At 42.8% G+C, this 20,052-nt stretch overlaps 1 protein-coding gene across 4 annotated transcripts in view; it reads left to right on the top strand.

Moving 5' to 3' along the window:
• The window catches only part of DSCAM (DS cell adhesion molecule), a 730,792-nt gene that overhangs the window by 551,810 nt on the left and 158,930 nt on the right, over window positions 1–20,052 (top strand). For 2 of the 4 annotated variants that reach the window (XM_077479889.1, XM_077479887.1), the window contains exons 25-26: window positions 3,003–3,191; window positions 11,284–11,574. In XM_077479889.1, the coding sequence (XP_077336015.1) occupies window positions 3,003–3,191; window positions 11,284–11,574 (480 nt within the window). Of the gene's footprint in view, window positions 1–3,002; window positions 3,228–11,283; window positions 11,575–20,052 lie in introns of all 4 variants that reach the window. The other 2 variants (XM_077479888.1, XM_077479886.1) reach the window with 1 other exon arrangement.

Below are 20,052 nucleotides of genomic sequence, written 5' to 3'. Positions count from 1 at the left end.
GTATTGAGACACCTGCTTTTACACGCACATGAACTTTAATGACATCCCAGTCTTAGTCTGTAGGGTTCAATATTAAGTTGGCCCACCCTTTGCAGCTGTAACAGCTTCAACTCTTCTGAGAAGGCTGTCCACAAGGTTTAGGAGTGTGTCTATGGGAGTGTTTGACTATTCTTCCAGAAGCACATTTGTGAGGTCAGGCACTGATGTTGGACGGGAAGGCCTGGCTCGCAGTCTCCGCTCTAATTCATTCCAAAGGTGTTTTATCGGGTTGAGGTCAGAACTTTGTACAGTCAAGTTCCTCCACCCTAAACTCACTCATCCATGTCTTTATGGACCTTGCTTTGTGCAGTGGCTCAAATCATTGGGTGGAGGGGTGATTATGGTGCAAGGATGCCTTTCACAGGTTGGGCCTGGCCCCTTATTTCCAATAAAGGGAACGCTTAAAATGTCAGCATACCAAGACATTTTGGACAATTTGATGCTCCCAACTTTGTGGGAAAAGTTTGGAGGTGGCCCCTTCCTGTTCAAACATGACTGTGCACAAAGCAAGGTCCATAAAGACATGGATGAGTGAGTTTGAGGTGGAGGAACTTGACTGGCCTGCACAGAGTTCTGACCTCAACCCAATAGAACACCTTTGGGATGAATTAGAGTGGAGACTGCAAGCCAGGCCTTCTTGTCCAACATCAGTGCCTGACCTCACAAATGCGCTTCTGGAAGAATGGTCAAACATTCCCATAGACACACTCCTAAACCTTGTGGACAGCCTTCCCAGAAGAGGTGAAGCTGTTATAGCTGCAAAGGGTGGGCCAACTCAATATTGAACCCTACGAAGTAAGACAGGGATGCCATAAAAGTTCATGTGCATGTAAAAGCTGGCGTCTCAATACTTTTAACAATACAGTGTTGTTTTTAATAGGATAACTTAGGAATGTCTTTTAGTTGGTTAAAATATATCTAAAGCCAAAAGGCTAGGGTATGCACTTTTGTCACCAGTGTACCATTGAGGAGGTTTCCCTTCTACTTCCTGTCCTATAGACACTACTGGAAGTGAGAGGAAATCTCTGCAAAGTGAGGGGAATCCCCAGTCCGTCACCCTCCTGCCTCTCCACCCCTCCTTCCTTCCTCTGACGAAATCGGGCAATTTATTGATTTTCCTTTTAAGTTTTTTACTTTTGAAAGTCCTCCTCACCTTTCCATGCACATCACTTTCCTTAAGCTAATGATGCCCACACCGCCCACAGTGCCTCTCAGGGTATGTACATCACTTATCCCAGGAGGCATGGACCTTCATTGAAGAGCAGGAAGGCCTATCTGGGCATCATTGACAGGCCCGCCCGCTGAACACAGACAAGCTGGCGGGCCTCTCGATGATGTCAGATCATGGCGGTATGGGACGGAGCTGTGACCGGGCATGAGATGTTTTCAGTAGGTCAACGCTGGATCCATTGGATCCCCACCAGAATACACTGATCAGGGCTGATTGGATGCGTTTTTTTCCAGCATGTTTCTTTGACAAAACCTGGATTGTTAGACCAGGTTGTGTCAGACAGACAGCTGTAAACACTGAAAGTCCATTCAACTAGAAGTGAGGTTTACTTGCTTCAAGGGCAGAACCCTCTTAATTTAGAGGTAGCCCTTCTGGCCTTGAAACACCTAAACCTCACTCCTAGTCAATGGGAATAACTGGAACATTGCTATTGAATTGTGTCTACTGGATTGTATTGATGTGTCTGATTTTACTTACGTTTGTGAATATATTGGAAATCTTTTTTATTCAACAAATCAGTTTTATGGTAATGCACGAGGCTGGTGTACCCTCTCTTTTATTTTTGTTATACAGTAGCTACCTTTAGGCCAGGTTCACATATGTGGGACTTGGATGCGAGTTTCCTCGCATCCAATTCACATGACCGGCTCCCAATGGAGTGTGACCGGCTCTCAATGGAGCTGGTTCCCACAGGTCCTGGGTGTCCGCAGTCCGCATTCAAAAAACGTCCTGTGTGTGTTTGGGTCCGATTCAGGTGCACGCTCAGGCAAAATTCGGACCAGATTTGCACCTGAACCGGTGAACAGGAACACACTGTACCCCATGCTTAAGAGTCAGGTCCAGTTATCGAGGGACTATTTTTGGTTGTGAGAACTTCTCTATTCTTAAAACGTAATTTGAGAGCTTACAATCTAAATTAGAGGGACAAGTGATACACAAAGTAATTGAGAGATGTATGAACTGATAGAGAAAGTAGAAAGAAAAAAAAGTTTTTAGAGGGAGGATAAAGAGATGCATTTTCAAAGATCATCTATATGGGGATAGAGGAGGAGACAGCCAAACAGATTGGGGTAGAGAGTTCCAGAGGATGGGAGAGGCTCTGGGGAAGTCCTGGATGTGAGTATGGAAGGACATAATGAGAGGTAGAGAACAGGAGGTCTTGGGAGGAGTGAAGAGGGCGGTTTGGTGATATTTTGAGATAAGTTTGTTGATGTAGCTTGGGAGAGATATGTGGATGGCTTTGTATGTTTAAGTATTTTAAATTTGATTTGTTGGGCAAGAAGAAGCCAGAGGAGGGATTGGCAGAGAGGGATGGCAGATACTGAAATGGTTGGTAAGGTGAATAACCCTGGCAGCAGCATTCACAATAATCTGATGGGGGGGAGTAGCCTGTGTAAAGGTAGGTCAATGAGGAGGGAGTTGCAATAGTCAAGGCAATATTCAAAACAAACATCTAAAAGCCTTCTCTGCTACAAAATGCCATGAGCAGTCACTGTTAATTTTTCATGCAATAGAGTGAACACCAGTCCTGAAGACTTATTGCACAGTTTATTAAATTGCAAAACTGGCCGTCTTTCTTAAGCGTTCAATTTTTCTGTCTGGTCAGATACGTTAGTTCTCAAATGATTACACCTTGACTGTATGTCAAGACTTTGCTTGAAGGACGGCCTTGATTTGAAAAGCAGATTTCATTTTTCTGAAAGACACTGACCTTTCTGTGCTTCCTTTGCAGGTTATATTCTCCAATACTCGGAAGATAACAGCGAGCAGTGGGGCAGTATTCCCATAAGTCCCAGCGAGCGCTCATACCGCCTGGAAAACCTAAAATGTGGCACCTGGTACAAATTTACCCTCACGGCCCAAAACGGAGTCGGACCCGGGCGCATCAGTGAGATCATAGAGGCTAAAACCCTTGGGAAAGGTACTGGAGTCTTGTCCTGCCCACCCAAAGCAGGAAGTAATTATTAACTATCCAGTTATTTGATTTTATCTCATTTGTTTTTGAATGAAAATGAACTTTTTCTTCTGCCAACTGCTCACATCTCTTGTATGCATGGGTTTTTGTTTGCATCAGCTTTTTGCCCTATACAAGTCAATAGGAATGTAAAAGCTACTTGGCGCAGCTTAGAAGATCGGAAGCTTGTCTGATGAAACGGTCTCTGAAGCATCTCAAAAGTTAGCTGACTGCACCTAAAAGCATGCTGCATTTGCCCATCTACACAAGTTCATATACTTTTATTGATGTTGGTACTGTTGGGAGATTTCACCTCACCTCCTATCCTTGTGACAGCAAAAATATCTCCTAGACAGTTAGATGGAGACTTAAAGTAGAACTATAGACAAAACAGTTTTTGTTTTGTTTTAGTTTTTTTCATTTCGGATAGAAATGGGGGGTTATACCACGTCAGATTTTTTTCACCATCTGTTTCCCATTGCAGAGATTTCCCTTCACTTCCTGTCCCATAGCCAAACAGGAAATGAGAAGAAATCCTGGCAAATTAGGGGAATTCCTTGGGGACCCCCAGGTCTCCAGAACTAGTGTCCCCATTGGAAGGTTTTCCCTCCTTTACTTTTCTGGGGGCAACCCAAAATTTGTGATTTTCTTTTATGTTCACATTCAATGATAATTGTAAACAGGACAAATATAAAGGGGGAGGGGGGGTCTTCATAACAGGGCACAGACAGCAATAAAAACTGGCAAGCATTCTAATCCCACTCTACTCCATGCAAAACAAAAAAAAGAATTTTTGCCTTTTGCCCATTATACTTTGTAACCTGACAAAGGTTACAACCCTTCCCCATTTTACTGAATAAAGTCTACTGTAGCCTAGCTGTAGTTTTCCTACTTGGGGGGATTTTCAATCACTATCTGTCTTGGAAGGAAGCAATGGAAGATTTCCATAGCAGGGACATAGACTGCTAATAAACACCTAAAAGAAGTTCAATCCTTTCCCATTATTTAAGTCTACAGAAACTATTGAATACTGTCCGTGATACTTTTTTTTATTATCACTAATATACAATTTTTCAGGACAAGCTTTCGGGATACATCCCCTTCTTCAAGGTCCAAGCAGTGCTCTTGGACCTTGAAGGACCTGCTTGGACCTTGAAGAAGGGGACATACCCCGAAAGCTTGTCCTAAAAAATTTTATGTTAGTGTAAATAAAAAAAGTATCACGGACAATACTCGATTGTTTCTGTTGCAAGTGAACGAATACGGCTACAATCCCCTCATTCAAGTCTACAAATGTTTTTGCCTGGAATTTGACTTTACTGTTGCAAAGATTTTAGGGTATATTGGAAGGGGATGTTGACCTATGAATTCAATTCTAGGTAAGCCACCCTAAAACTAACTCACACTGACACTATATTGTCAAAAATACTGGGATGCCTGCCTTTACACGCACATGAAGTTTATTGGCTTCCCAGTCTTAGTCCATAGGGTTCAATATTGAGTTGGCCCACGCTTTGCAGCTATAAACGCATCAGCGCTTCTGGAAAGGTTGTCCACAAGGTTTAGGAGTGTGTCTATGGGCATATTTGATCATTCTTCCAGAAACGCATTTGTGAGGTCAGGCACTGATGGTGGGCAAGAAGGCCTGGCTCTCAGTCTCCACTCTAATTCATCCCAAGGGTGTTCTATTGGGACTCTGTGCAGGCCAGTCAAGTTCCTCCACCCCATACTCGCTGACCCATGTCTTTATGGACCTTGTATTGTGCACTGATCCAAATTATTTGGTGGAGGGGGGATTATGATGTTGGGTTGTTTTTCCAGGGGTTGGGCTTGGCCCCTTGGTTCCAGTGAAGGGAACTCTTAAGGCATCAGCATACCAAAACATTTTGGACAATATAATGCTCCCAACTTTATGGGAACAGTTTGGGGTGCCCCTTTCCTGTTCCAACATGACTGCACACCAGTGCACAAGCAGGTAAAGTAATGTTTTTTTTTTTGGGGTTATAGTGTAATTTATGGGCCTTCTAACCCTGTGCCAAAGCAAAACTATAATTAATATTGTAGGTGGACAACCAGAGCAATGGTTGAGGGCTCCTTGATAGATTGTCATTGAGAACCCTGTGTTGGTCTTGTTCTTGGGGTGCCCAGCAGGGAATGGTGCTAAGGCTGATAGTTTTGTGTGTGTACAATGAGAAGCGCCTAAAGTGAAGAATCACATGCAGAAAAGATTTGGTTCAAGACTTGATTTGCAATCAGTAAAAGATTTATATCCAATGCCTTTTAAGAGGCTTTGGACTTCCCATTCTTCAAGGCTTAATGGTAATGCCATGGAAACGTTTCACAGTCTATAGGTTGTAACAGTGAGCCATTGTTACTCTAGTGTGACAAAACCAGTGATTAGACTAAGACAACTGCTTAGCATCAAGTACCAGGAGGTCTCTGCACCTTCAGAATCCCCAGAATTCAACTGAACAGTGTGTGCAAATATTGAATAAGAACAGTCAGATACATGGCCATTGCTCCTCAGCAGCACCTGTTGAGCTTTGTGGATTCCCAGGGGCCAGGAGCACTTTGATAAAAAGGTATGTGCGCACGACTTGCGGTGTGGTATCTTCTGTTGAGCGCTTGTATCAGTTTATTCACTCTGACATGCTGACGGGTTTACTTTAAATCTGCACTTTTTGCCTCGAGGGCTTGGTGTTGAGTATCTTTTTCCAAACCATAAGCATTGCGGGCAATGTAGGCTGTTCTCTGATCTATGTGTGATCTGGCTATTCTTCATAACTGTATCTCATTTTCAATATAAATCTCATTTCCGTGCTTATAAATATTTATGCACGTTGAATATAAGCCTGCATACATCTCCCCAGGTCAGGCAGTGTTTGCTTACCTTCATTGTCAATAAATCCAGTTTGCTGTCTTGGCAAGTTTAGTGGGGAATAGTGCTTTGTACTGTAGATGGATAAGTGACACCAGGTTGTATTCTTAACCCTTGTTTTTTCTTCTAGCAGATCTCTTCCTTAAAGGTATATTGGTTTATTTTTTTGTTTCTGGGGATTTTTTAACTTTTTTTTTTTTTTGTCGCTTCGACTATATAAAATCTTTTAAAAAAAAAAAAAAACATTTTAATGCAAAATGCCTCATTGATATTCGTAAATGATAATTATGGATTTTCTCAAGACAGCTCACACTGCTTTTCACATGCTCTCTTTAAATAAAGCCTGTATAGTGCCATGCAGAACATCAGGGGTCATTCGTTTGCCTCCTTCAGCTGTTTGTGTAATCTTGACTTCAGATGTTAAGCTGAAGCAAACAACATTTTTTTTTTTAAAGCAATGCTGATGGTAGGAAAAAAGTATCAACCAAATAAAAAATGTCACACTTAGAAACAACAAAGTAATATAATATAGCTATTACAAATGTATGGGAGAGCCACATATATGGCGTCCAATGTGTCCCTGTTAAGGAGAAGTGGGCTCCTTCCAAGCAAAACCTGCCTTTTATGTACTGCAAAGGCTAGTTATAGATTGAGGTGGTTGCCACTTATCCATAGAGCTTGTCAGCAGGCGCAGTCTGTAGGTGGTGCTTGACCGAAGAGTGTAATAGGAACCTGGCTGTATGCTATGCACACAGGCACATCTACTGTGCTCATATAAGCACCCATTTCCATCTTAATGATATAATACTTTAGCTTACCTTCCAACACACTCATCCCAATGAGCAGACATGACCATCCTTCTTACGTTCTCAGTTCCATCATTCTGACTGCCCCCCCCGGGGGCCCAGCATGGCCTTCTATTATCACAAACAGGAAGTGATTGCCCACAACAGGAAAGCACTTCCTCAGTACATGCAATGACATTGCAGGAAATGACATAAATTAAAGGGGAGGGCACTCACAAGAGGAAGTGCGCACACCCCCTTTTAGGCAGCATGCAGCACAGCAGATACTATTTAAAGTAAACAGTATCTATTAAGCTCATTATACTGGTTCTTACAGGCTTGAGACAATCTGCGGGGACATTGCTACTGGTGTTGTCAATATACGGTACTAGTATATTAACAAGTCAGATACCAATGTCCTCTTATTAAAGCAGATATGTATCCAAAAGGAATAACGTAGCCACACAGAGATAAAATAATATGTTTATCTCGTTATGTGGACTTCGCTTCTCTAATGCGCATAGTCATTTGAAGGCAAGAAGCCCAGCGCATTGCGCTTGGTACCTACAAACCAACAGACATCCACAGACACAGAGAACACGTCTTAAATCCCATGAGAAGGTTTTCATACTGACCGTTTATATCACTGGTCTCGATTTGACCCAAGTGCGCTCTGCTAGAGCGCTCCTTGATTAAACTAGACATAGGGAGACAGATGACAATCTATAAAACACACATCCTAGAATAAAAGGTTCACATAAATGTTATGCAATCAAATTTCCACAATAAGAGGCATTGCAGAAGGGGAAGAAAGTTGTGAGGACCTTGGTTCCGCCACAATTTCCTGTGGTCACCAGGGGGACAGCTGTTTGATTGGAAGCTGGTGCACCTCCTGACCTCGGCATCCCTCTTGACTTTGGCAGCCCTGGCTCCCGGGCACGCTTTTAGCGAGTAGCTAGTGTAGGGACAGATTCCTCATCTGTTAGGGACCATGCATCATGGCAACGATAGGTTCCAGAGGAGTAGGGAAAGTACAGGGACTATGCTATCTCCAATCACAAATTTGGGTGTGGACTGGCCAGGTCACATTCCCGGTCTTCGTTGCAGAAGTTGTCATCATCTCTGTAGTTATAGATTGGGGTGGTTGCCACTTATCTGTACAGCTTGTCAAAATCTTGACATCTGACACACTTCTGGGTGTTGCAGTAGCATCGGGAGGAGCCACAGAATGCGATGGGGGATATACTGTTGGCATCAGCATGAAGTCCCTTTATTTACAGGACATTGTTGGTTGATACTTGTTTTCCCTCAATGGAGTCGCTTTACACAAAACAATCATGGTTGGATTTGGCTGGTAACCAAAAGGACGCCAGGGTTCCAACTGGAAGTTTTAGATATAAAGAATGTACAATATTACATATTTATCATATTAATGTAAAATTTTAACAAAATATATACAAAAATACCACAATCTTTACCCTCGTGTTTACTGTCGGCTTCTCAAGACAGTGAGAATTGTCTATGTTGAGCAATATTTTATGACTGGGTAATTATATCTTTGTGAGCTTGATAATGCACTTACTGATTCAAAGAATCTTTTGCCATTACTACTCTAGCACCTACCCACTGGCCACTCTTTGGTGTTAATGCTGCAAAAAATACACAAGTAGCAAAGCAGCCAACAAATATTGGCAAGTGTTCTTCCTTCTCTTTCACTGTCATGGTGCAGTAACACTGCTGCATTAGCATTTCTTTAACGATGATTATTTAACAGTTGGTGAAAGTTCCGCTTTAGGCCCATAGCTATGGGAACAAGACCTGCAGTGGCAAGACCCTTCTTAATGACAGCAGCAGTCTCTGCGCTGCTCCGTTCAACAATCAACTATAGTGTAATGAAGTGTAACAGAGGCTTCTTTATGAACATCAGCTGCTGCTATAAATATTAGACACCTGCCTGTTAACACCACATGGGCCATTAACCAGAAATATTAACAAAGTAAGGGTAGATAATCACTTGCATTAAAGAAAAGAGACTTTTTCCTAAACTTTTACTAGTTTGCAGTGATGTAGCTGTAAATCTTTATTGAAGTCACATCAGAAGCCTAGCGTCTCTTCTCTGCATTCTGGTCTTGTTGCAACTGATTTTCCTGCCTCCTCTCCTGGGGCCAGTGAGGAACTTGTAGGGCAATGCCTGGGATATGAGGGTAAGAGGTGGCAACACTAAGGACTATGTCACATGAGGGATTTTTACACTGTTACCTGTTTTTATAGAGTTGCTACCTCACCAACCTGGTCAGTTAGATGTCAAGGAAGTGATTCTGTAGAGGTAAGTTGAAGGCTGTCTGGGGTGGTTGTGCTGTAGATGTGTTGACGGTAGCAGGACATAAGGTTGTCCATGAACAGGTCATCTTGATGTTCTGGAGGGCCAGTGCTGCAGGCAACTGGACCTGCTTGGTGGGAAATCTCTATTACAATGAGCCTAACTCTTTATTCTGGTGTGATACAAAGGTAGAGATAAGAGTGCCAGGTATGCAGGGCTGGTGCAATTTTTGACACCCTAGGTGAAACCTAATCCCCTCCCATTAATTCCACCCCTTACTCCCTTACTCCACCCCCTTTATCCTGCCCAAGTATACCCCACCTTTTTCAAATGCAGCCTACAAGCGTCTGTCAAATGCAACCTACCAGCGCTCATCAAATGCAGCCTACCAGCGCCCATCAAATGCAGCCTACAAGCGCCCATCAAATGCAGCCTACCAGCGCCCATCAATGAAGGTTTACTTGCTTCCATTCATTTGGGAGTCGGGACACAGACAGTCCTCCACCGCAGCGAGCAGAGCGGTGGCTGCCTGCTGATGCTGAGACTTGGTTGCATGTTGCACAGAGAAGAGAGTAGGAACATCAGTGGATGGGCGCCCTAGGCAGCAGTGCACCCTAGATGGCTACCTACTTTGCCTAGTGGTAGCACCAGCCCTGCAGGTATGCAATGTTGTCAGTACCAAATGAGAAGTGTAGTGGGTATTGGCACTTCGTAAACAGCAGTTGTCTCATTTCTATCCTGACTAATACAATTTACAATTTATCTTTAAAGTAGAACTATAGGCATAACTTTTTTTTCCATTTTGGATAGAGTACGGGAGGGTTATAACTCCTGTAGGGTTTATTTTTGCTATCTTGGACCCATTGAGGAGATTTACCTTCACTTCCTGTCCCATAACCAAACAGAAAGTGTGAGGAAATTCCTGCAACACAGCCAGTGCTCCAGAATTTAGGCACGCTAATGCCACCAGCAAGGGGTAGAAATCAGGCTTGTCATAAGCAACATCATTCCATTCTTGAGCCCCACAATAATAGTAAGTTGGCAGTTGCTTAATACAACATGGTCATGCACATAAAAGTGGTCTTAAAGTACTTTGTATTGCAAGGATACTTGTTTTACTTCCATTCCAACCATGACTAGCGTTACCCAGCTTGGCACCAAAGCTCCTTGTTTGCCTTAAGCTACTGAACACTATCCATAGAAACACAGATCAATTAACTCTTGGGTACTTTTAGAGTTTATTGGGTCTTGGGTAAAAAAAAATGGTTTGCCAGGGGAATAAATGTATTTCCAAGTCATTTAACAAACCCAGGTGCTCCTGCATGTGACATTTCTAAGTGGAGACCTAGATTCAGAATAACTTGGCTTTGGTGGGGGTTGTCCTTGTTGCTACATAGAAGTGTGTCCCAAACACTCATTCTGTAAATACCATCATGGGCTAAAACCACTGCACAGTAACTGGCTGTTGTACAACGTTTCCTAACTACAGATGTGTCCAATGGGGTGAGACACAAAGAAAAGGTTGGGTTTGGTTTAGCAGGTGAAGCTTTGCTTATGCCATGTGTAGCATAAGAACGAGGGTCACCGTTAGAGTGGGCAATGTTCTTTTTTTTGTTTTGTTTTTTGTTTTTTTGGTCAGAGCTTGTTCCACTAAGCATTTCACCATGCAAGACAACTGAAGTTATCTCTGTTTGTAAAGAGGCTCTTAGAAAAGGGACACCACCTTGATTCCACATTAAATGACGGCCAGATGGCCGAATAAAAATTTGTTCTCAGAATTCCCATTTATCTAAGCTAATGTATTAATGATATAATGAATAATAATTAATTATCCAATTTATTAATTAGTTCTTTATTTATCTAATCTGCCTACAAAAATACTAATTGCAATGGAGTACTGCTCTTCACATATGGTGACTAAACTGATTTATTTAAAGAAGCCTTTTTATGGTACAATTGCCATAAGTTATACTTGGAAAATGTGTATTTTATAAAAGACGCTGGTAATATTGTCCTGTAAAGTATTGTAATGTAATGTTGCTTTATATATATATATATTTTTTTATATCTTTTCAGAACCACAGTTTTCAAAGGAGCAAGACTTGTTTGCCAGTGTCAATAGCACTCGGGTGAGGCTTAATCTCATTGGCTGGAATGATGGCGGTTGCCCAATCACCTCGTTCAACTTAGAGTACCGACCTTTTGGCACAACAGTATGGACCCTGGCACAGAGAACATCACTATCCAAGTCTTATATACTCTATGACCTGCAGGAGGGAGCGTGGTATGAGCTACAGATGAGAGTGTGCAATAGCGCTGGGTGTGCCGAGAAACAAGCCAATTTTGCCACGCTAAAATACGATGGCAGTAAGTGCAATTATATTCAGAATAGTTTATCTTGTTTAAATTTACAGCTGTGGATACTAGCTGAACTCTAGGCAATTGTTAAATACACAGATTAGGACATCAGATTTCATTTTGACAGACCACACTATTATAGAAATGGTATTGATGACTAGAGACTAAAAGGGCATGATCTCTGGAGCGTACTCAATAATCCGAACTGAGATAGAGGGAGACCTGGAACTGCCTTGTAGGAGGGGATATGAGAAGGATTTGGGCAATATAGAAGGTGACGTATGGGAATCTTGCTTAACTGCTGCCCCTATGGTATCGGTGTTGGCCACACAGAAACTATCCCGTCTTTTCCTACTTCACAGGGCCGATAGAACATCTACAGCTACATAAATGGGGGTGCAGAGATGGTCCATTATGCCCGGAATGCCCGTAAGAACACGGGGACTTAGTGCATATGTTATGGAGGTGTCCGAAACTCTTTTGATATTGGACGGAGGTCATTTCCACGATATAACAGGGTTATAACTACCCATTAAAAAAGGACCCTATAGCCTGTCTGCTGGGCGCACTGGAAGAAGAACTGTTAACTCTGGACATGTTTGTAGCAATACTGTGGCTACTGTATGCCGCACGCAACTTGATTTCTAGATGGTAGATCTCTCCCAGGGTGCCCACCGGGAGACAGTGGATAGAACAGGTCAATAACATAATCATAAGAGAAAAATGTATCTACACAGGCCCCCAAAAAATTATTTTCCATCTGGCAGCCATGGTTAGACGTTCCAGGCCTTGCAATGCAACTATTAGTACTAAACAGATTGTTGGAGAGCTGAGAAATATAGTATGAAAAATTGTATGGATGAGGTGGGGTTGGCATAGGAAAATAAATGCCCATGTGTTAAAAAGTATTTTTTTTTTTTATAGAAATGTTTAATATTTTTTTACAAACAGAGGCTCTATATTGTTACCAAATATACCTACATAGATATATAAAAATAGGTACCTAGACAGACATGAACGTTTCTACATGTCATATTAACAAGCTGTAATTTAATTACTTAATTACTTAAGTAATTAATTACTTAATTATGTAATTAAACTTAATTACATTTTTTTTGGGCAAAACTATACTGATGGGTAATGGGTTCTGATGACAGGCAATATGCTTATTGCAATGTATAGTATTGGAGTGTTACTGTATGTCACAATGTTATGCTTTTACACAATAAAACCCTCTTTCCGATAAAAAAAAAAATATATATATACAGATTAAATTTACAGGTCTGAGATCAGTGGCGGCTGGCGCTCCATTTTTTGGGGGGAGGCAAAACCGCCCACCACCCACTACTACCCCAGTCGGTAGGTACGTCAGTCGCACCCACACCCATCCCCCCCCTCCTCGCTTGATTGTCAGCCCACCAGCTCCGTACTTACCCTATCTAGGTCGCAGGCAGCACTTCCTCATCGGCTTCACAATACGTCTCCTCCTCCTCGGGAGGGCTCGTTCTCAGGATCCTCTTCCTGATTGGCCAGGAGGTGAATCAGGAAGACAATAGCGAATATTAGTTTACTATTGTCACGCAACTGGGTGAGCCCACTCTTTTTTGAAGCCAATTACAGCCTCTGGCTCTAATCACATGCTTCTAAAATAAATAAATAAAAACAACCCTATTGAAGGCTAAGCGTCCAGCGCCCTGCATGTAGATTAGGGGCCGAATGCATGGATTAGGGGGATTGTTTGAGATTTATACAGCTCTACTACACAGCCCAACTCAGGACACCTGATATTTCTCTGTTGCAGTTAAGCAACATTTAAAGGTTGTGTTCCTACCCCAGCCAGTGACTGCACAGTGAATGGAGGAGCAGCTAACTGATGAGCTCATTACTTTGCACAAAGCAGGGGTAAACCCTTATTGCATCACAGGAGCTGAGCCTTCATTTTTCTGCTTTAGACTCCTTCAGATAAGAAAATGTGGAGAAGAAAACTGACCACATACACAGTCCTTATTTTTTTTAAATTCTTAAAGTGGTTGTAAAGGCTTAAGGTTTATTACCTTAATGCATTTTCAGCATTAATATAATAAACCTTCTCTGTGCAGTTACCCCCTTTACCTATACTTACCTGAGAAAGATCTTGATCCAGCGATGTGTCCAAAAGCAAGGGCTCTCTCTCCCTCATCATAGGCTCAGATACAGCCTGCTTCTGTCAATCACAGCCAGTAAGGAGGGAGCTGGGGACAGGGCCGAGCCCATGCTCTGTTTGTCAATGGACACATAGGGGTTGATTCACTAAATACAAATAGACTGTGCACTTTGCAAAGTCCAGTTGCCCTCTGCAAGTGCAGTTGCTCCTTAAGAGTACCCAATCATGTGCAAGGAAAAAAAAAATGGCAGTTTTGCTTGTATATGGTTGGATGATGGAAGTCAGCAGAGCTTCTGTTCATTTACTTATCTCTGGAGCAACTGCACTTGCAGAGTGCACAGTCTTTTTGCCTTTAGTACAGTGCTTTGAAAAAGTATTCATACCCCTTGAAAATGTTCACGTTTTGTCGTGTTACAAACAAAAACGTAAATGTATTTTATTGGGATTTTATGTGATAGACCAACATAAAGTGGTACATAATTGTGAAGTGGAAGGAAAGTGATATATGGTTTTCCAAATTTTTACAAATATCTGAAAAGTGTGGTGTGCATTTGTATTCAGCCCCCCTTTACTCCAATACCCTTAACTAAAATCTAGTGGAACCAATTGCCTTTAGAAGTCACCTAATTAGTAAATAGAGTCTGCCCGTGTGTAATTTAATCTCAGTATAAATACAGCTGTTCTGTGAAGAACTCAGAGGTTTGTTAGAGAACCTTAGTGCACAAACGGCATCATGAAAGCCAAGGAACACACCAGACAGGTCAGGTATAAAGTTATGGAGAAGTTTAAAGCAGGGTTAAGTTTAAAAAATATCCCAAGCTTTGAACATCTCACAGAGCACTGTTCAATCCATCATCCAAAAATGGCACAACTGCAAACCTACCAAGATATGGCTGTCCACCTAAACTGGCAAGGTGAGCATTAGTCAGAGAAGAGCCAAGAGACCCATGGTAACTCTGGAGGAGCTGCAGAGATCCACAGCTCAGGTGGGAGAATCTGTCCACAGGACAACTATTAGTCGTGCTCTCCACAAATCTGGCCTGTATGGAAGAGTGGCAAAAAGAAAGCCATAAGAAGTCCTGTTTGCAGTTTGCGAGAAGCCATGTGGGGAACACGGCAAACATGTGGAAGAAGGTGTTCAGGTCAGATGAGACCAAAATGTAACTTTTTGGCTTAAAAGCAAAACTCTGTGTGGTAGAAAACTAACACTACACATCACCCTGAACACACCATCCCCATCGTGAAAAACATGGTGGTGGCAGCATCATGTTGTGGGGATGCTTTTCTTTAGCAGGGACAGGGAAGCTGCTCAGAGTTGATGGGAAAATGGATGGAGCCAAATACAGGGCAATCTTAGGCCGCGTACACACGGGCGGACTGTCTGGCCAACTAAGTCCGTCAGACAATCCGACAGACAGTCCGTCCTACTTTTGAATGAACGGACTTGACCACACACGATGAACAGACAGTCCGCTGAAAGCTTGCGCGATGACGTGTACAGCACGTACGATGAGTAGGCTAGTTGGACGGACTAAGTATGGCGCATGCTCAGAAAGGATTTACACGGCGGAAGGTTGCATTGCTGTGTATTGGACGTCCTATTTCTAGTCCCGTCGTACGTGCTGTACACGTCATCGCGCAAGCTTTCAACGGACTGTTTGTTCATCGTGTGTGGTCAAGTCCGTTCATTCGAAAGTAGGACGGACTGTCCGTCGGATTGTCTGACGGACTAAGTTGGCCATACAGTCCACCCGTGTGTACGCGGCTTTAGAAGAAAACCTGTTAGTCTGTAAAATACTTGAGACTGAGGTGGAGGTTCACCTTCCAGCAAGACAACGACCCGAAACATACAGCCAGAGCTACAATGGAATGTTTTAGATCAAAGCATATTCATGTATTAGAATGGCCCAGTCAAAGTCCTGACTGAAATCCAATTGAGAATCTGTGGCAAGAGCTTGAGCTATTTTGCAAAGAAGAAAAAAATGTCACTCTCTATATGTGCAAAGCTGGTAGAGACATCCCCAAAAAGACTTGCAGCTGTAATTGCAGTGAAAGGCGGTTCTACAAAGTATTGACTCAGGGGGGCGCTATGAAAACGTACCCACACTTTTCACGTATTTATTTGTAAAAAATGTTGAAGACCATTTACCATTTTCCTTCCATTTCACAATTATGTGCCACTTTATATTGGTCTATGACATAAAATTCAAATAAAATACATTTACGTTTTTGGTTGTAACATAACAAAATATGCAAAATTTCAAGGGATATGAATATTTCTTCAGGGTACTGTAAATCAACCCCACAAAGCCGGCTTGGCAGCAACAAGTTCTCCCATAGCAAGCAGATTTCTGTGGTTGGCACTCGGCAGGGGTAAGGAGCCTGGAGCGCTGGGGGACGACCCCAGAAATGGAGGATCGGGGCTGCTCTGTGCAAAACCATTGCACAGAGCTGGTAACTATAACATGTTTGTTATTTAAAAAAATAAATGCATTTATAATTACTTTAATTTTTGTCAGCTTGTTTTTCAGCTTGTTTTGCAGCAGGAGCATTTTCTTTCGGAAAATATATTGGAAGAATGTTTTATAGTTTAGATGTTATTTGACAGAGTGCAGATGTTGGGCTGAAATGATATATTAACTGTCTTACCCTTGGCAAGCAAATTAAACATTTAATTGGTTAAATTCTGTGATTTTTTTTTTTTTTTAGCTATCTTTGAAAGACTGTAGGTCTCTATGACCACACCCCATACCAGTAGGTTAGGATGTTGGAAAATAATAGTACTTCTGCCAAACATTTCCTAAACTGATTACCATTAATAAAAATGGAAATCAGGAAATTAATCAAATTCATGAAAAGCAGCAATCAGAAAGATGAAAGCATTTGGGAAAATAGGTCTCCGAATAAAACTGTTCACAAAAAGAGCCTGCTCATACACCTTCCAGCCTTTTACACAACTTGGCAGAAGCTTTTATGAGCTAGAAGACAGACACAAAAGAAGGTGCTCTGATAGGATTCAGTCATATTTTTTCAGAAAAACAGAATACGCTTTACATTTCAGCAAGAGGAGTGTGGCCATTTATCAGCATTGTTATGTAAATGTACATTTTGAAGCTATGAAAGTGACAGTGGGCATGCCTAGAACAGTGTGAAGCTACATTATTATTATACATGATTTACTGTATATAGCGCCAACAGTTTACGCAGCGCTTTACAATATAGAGGGGGGGCAGCACAATTACAGTACAGTTCAATACAGAAGGGACAGGAGGACCCTGCTCATAGAGCTTACATTTTAAAGGGAGGGGGTGGTGATACAAAAGGGATGGGGAATGATATGGTGGGGGGTGGCTCGGGAACAGTTGTTAGGTGGGTGTGGGCAGGGGCGGACTGACCATTTGGCCACTCGGCACTGCCCAAGGGCCCCGGGCCACTAGGGGGCCCTATCGGGGTTGCCAGCCTCAGTAAAACCAGGGACAGTATGTAAAAATCTGTGTTTTTTTTTTTTTACATCTGTCTTTGAAATGTCCCTTACCAACATCCTTTTAGTCTAAAAATCCTGAGAATAAAGCTGCCCCACCTCTCCAGTACCTTCTCAGCCAATAGAAACATGTCTATGTATACTGTGTGATTGTATAGTGTGTGTATACTGTGTGGTCCCAAAAAACTGATTGCCAGAGGGCCCCATAATCTCCTATTTCCGGGGGCCCCATGAGTTGTCAGTCCACCCCTGGGTGTGGGATAGGCTTCCCTGAATAAGTGAGTTTTTAGGGATCTCCTAAAGGTGGACAGGTTAGGGGCTGATCGGATATACCGGGGCAGGGAGTTCCAGAGGATGGGAGAGCCTCTGAAGAAGTCCTGAAGGTGAGCATGGGAGGAAGTAACAAGGGAGCTAAAGAGCAGGAGGTCCTGGGAGGAGCGGAGGGATGACTAGGGAGATATCTGCAGATGAGGTGATGTAGATGGGGACGATGTTGTGGATGGCTTTATATGTTATGGTTAGCATTTTTTATTTTACACGGTGGGGTAGGGGAAGCCAGTGAAGGGATTGGCAGAGAGGAGCAGCAGTCACAGATCGATTAGTGAGGTGTATTAGTCTGGCAGCAGCATTCATAATAGACGGAAGGGGGGATAGCCTGCGTAAGGGTAGGTTATTAAGGAGGGAGTTGCAGTAGTCAAGGTGGGAAATAATCAAGAAGTGAACAAGTTGCTTTGTGGTGTCATTAGTCAGGATGGGTTGAATTCTGGAGATGTTGCGAAGGTTAAGGCGGCAGGATTTAGCCAGTGATTAGAGGTGGGAGAGAGGTAAGAGTCAAGGCTTGCACTTAGCACCCTGGCGTGTGTGGTGGGACCAATGGTTGTTACATAGTAAAGTTGAATAAAAACACCAGTCCATCCAGTTCAACCTGAGTGAGTGTCTACAATTGTACATTGCATCTCATTAAAGAAGAAGTAAACCCCGCCAACAAAATCTTAATTTTCTAATATTACAATGTTATTTTACAAACGAGATATCTGAATTACTCCGAAACAAGCTTTAGAAGTACCTTTTTTTGATGTTTGATTCTGTAGTATCTTCCGGGTATTGTCCGAGCAATTCTTAGGCCGCGTACACACGGGCGGATTGTCTGGCCAACTAAGTTCGTCAGACAATCCGACAGACAGTCCGTTCAACTTTTGAATGAACGGACTTGACCACACACGATGAACAGACAGTCCGCTGAAAGCTTGCGCGATGACGTGTACAGCACGTACGACGGGACTAGAAATTCGATGTCCAATACACTGCAATGCAACCTTCGGCGTGTAAATCCTTTCTGAGCATGCGCCATACTTAGTCCGTCCAACTAGCCTACTCACGGGCGGACTGTCCGCTGAAACCAAGTTTGGACGGACTGTATTACGGAAATTCCGAAAGACTTAGTCCGCCAGACTGTCCGCTGAAAAAGTCCGCTGAAGCCCACACACGAGCGGATTGTCCGCTGAAACACGTTTCAGCGGACTAAGTTGGACAGACAGTCCGCCCGTGTGTACGCGGCCTTAGTTCTGTTTTCTGAAGCCTATGCGGACGTCATTTCCGCCCTTAGTTTCCCTGCCGAAATCTTGCGCATGTGCCGTAGCGCTCCCCTGTGTGACGTCTTATTCAGTCACAAGGGGGAGTATCAGGAAGACTGGAATCATAGCTGCATCGCTAGACTTCTCCTCTGTGCCGTTCAGAGGGGAATCTCGCTCACACACAATTACAGACAGGCAGGAAATACAAAAACGGCATATATACATGCCGCTAATAAAAGGACATACTGCGCAATCGCGCATGACGGCATCAAAGATAAAGAGACGATTTTCATGGAAAATACACAAGTAAGTGCACTTTCACAGGAAGTGATTAGCTGCCTGTGTTATCTAGAATTTGATAAGATTAAGTGTACTCTGAGGGTTTACAACCACTTTAAGATGCTCATCGCTTATATTTGTGCTGTTGATCTTAATGGTGAGGTCACTCGGGTGGTGGTGGGTGGGTCGGGAAGGAGAAAATATAACAAGCTCAGCTTTAGAAAGATTGAGTTTGAGAAAGGGGTATGACATCCATACCGATATGCAGGGGCGGACTGACAACTCATGGGGCCCCCGGCAATAGGAGATTATGGAGCCACACAGTATACACAAACAGTATACAATCACACAGTATACACAGACATGTTTCTATTGGCAGAGAAGGTACTGGAGAGGTGGGGCAGCTATAATCTCAGGATTTTTAGACCAAAAGGATGTCGGTAAGGGACATTTCAGAGACAGATGTAAAAATTTTTTTTACATACTGTCCCTGGTTTTACAGAGGCTGGCAACCCTGATGGGGCCCCCTAGTGGCATGGGGCCCTCAGGCAGTGCCCGAGTTGCCCAATGGTCAGTTCGCCCCTGCCGATATGTCATTCGGTAAGTAACATCTCAAGTCTTAGCCTAGACTGGAGTTCTGATGTAAGAAAAGTACATGCTGCTCCTGATAAGAAACTGGTGGTAAGGTCCTATTTACTCTCGAGCTGTGCGTCTGCTCATTTTGTCTTTTGTACAGGAGTTTTTTGCACGTGTTTCGGGCTTGACCATTTCTTTTAGATTTTTAGCCAGTGGAAAACTAACCTTCCCAAGACAGTCAATCAAGTTTATCCAACAAATCGAATGTCCCCAAAACTTCCTAAATACATCTTCTTTTTTTTTCTTGGTGTCACAAGTGAAAGATTCAAAGTGCCAGTTGATCACGAATGGATCCTCCTTCCCAACGATCATATGCTCAAAAAAACCCCCCAAAAAAACATAATATAGTGTAGTATGTTCAATAATAAAAAATA

This window comes from Lithobates pipiens, unplaced genomic scaffold, assembly GCF_037356315.1.
Source record: "Lithobates pipiens isolate NorthernLeopardFrog02 unplaced genomic scaffold, aLitPip1_a1.2 Scaffold_16, whole genome shotgun sequence".
Classification (NCBI taxonomy): domain Eukaryota; kingdom Metazoa; phylum Chordata; class Amphibia; order Anura; family Ranidae; genus Lithobates; species Lithobates pipiens.
The sequence above is the reverse complement of the archived record's forward strand: the minus strand, read 5'-3'. Positions and strand labels throughout refer to the sequence as shown.